Genomic DNA, 1,078 nt, shown 5'->3' with positions numbered 1-1,078 from the left:
ATGGGTCAGCAGCAGCTCTACTGGAGCCATCTGGGAAAATTCGGCCAGGGTTCTCGCTCACACCGGCACGGTGTGATCCGGCAATATGGCCTCAATATACGCTGCCAGTGTTTCTGCCAGTACGCGAAAGACATCGGCTTCATGAGGTTGGACCAAGTGTGAACTTCTTGAATGGGTCATCAAGCATATCTACCTTCCTCAGAAACAATACTAACTCTTTGCATATAAAATTAAAAATTTAAAACTTCAGAAAAACCCACAATGAAACTCATTTCTGGATATCTTCATGTGATTTATGGGGGAGGGGAAGTCAGGTGGTAAAGTTTACCTCATTGCTAGATTGGTAATAAAAATTACTGCTGGGCTTCCCTGGTGGCACAGTGGTTGTGAGTCCACCTGCCAATGCAGGGGACACGGGTTCGTGCCCCGGTCCGGGAAGATCCCACATGTCACGGAGCAGCTGGGCCCGTGAGCCATGGCCGCTGAGCCTGCGCGTCCGGAACCTGTGCTCCACAACGGGAGAGGCCACAACAGTGAGAGGCCCACGTACCACAAAAAAAAAAAAAAAAAAAAATTACTGCTATTTGCTAAATACACACCACCTGATGACGGTGCGGCACTGGAAGCGCATTTGGCATCAGAGGATGGCAAATTATATATAAAAAGTGCTGAGGGTGGTCTTTCAGTTAAGTGACTAGTCCCATGGGTGACTGGCTCTGAGCCTAGACCTTCACAGTTACCTCGGGTGTCTGGAACATGGCACCCATGGGGTCACCGTTGCAGGTTCCCAGCCACAAACTCTCACTTCTCTCATCTAGCTGAATTTTGTGGCTTCCGTGACAAAGGAGAAGAAATTCTAAGAAAGACGGAATGAAACTGTTAATGACCTGGGTCCTTGGACTCATTAATCAATAGAAATTGATCAGAGCCCCGACGGGAAATTCAGGCAAGGCTTTATTGGGGCCCCAGCAGCACAGGGAGTGTAAGCAAGTAACAGGTGCCCTTGCTGCTCCCCAAGGAGGGCGGGCTGGTCCCTTAAATGGAGTGAGGGTAGGGATGGATCCAAGGGTCCGGTCAG

General features: G+C 49.7%; 1 protein-coding gene across 1 annotated transcript; it reads left to right on the top strand.

The window, feature by feature from the left end:
- On the top strand, positions 1-210 carry LOC132494302 (small ribosomal subunit protein uS14-like). Its single transcript, XM_060105318.1, has one exon. It carries the CDS (start codon positions 1-3, stop codon positions 160-162), a length of 162 nt encoding a protein of 53 aa, XP_059961301.1. The 3' UTR covers positions 163-210.
- The last annotated feature ends 868 nt before the right edge of the window (positions 211-1,078 follow it).

This window comes from Mesoplodon densirostris, chromosome 7 (genome assembly GCF_025265405.1).
Source record: "Mesoplodon densirostris isolate mMesDen1 chromosome 7, mMesDen1 primary haplotype, whole genome shotgun sequence".
NCBI classification, from domain to species: Eukaryota; Metazoa; Chordata; class Mammalia; order Artiodactyla; family Ziphiidae; genus Mesoplodon; species Mesoplodon densirostris.
The sequence above is the reverse complement of the archived record's forward strand: the minus strand, read 5'-3'. Positions and strand labels throughout refer to the sequence as shown.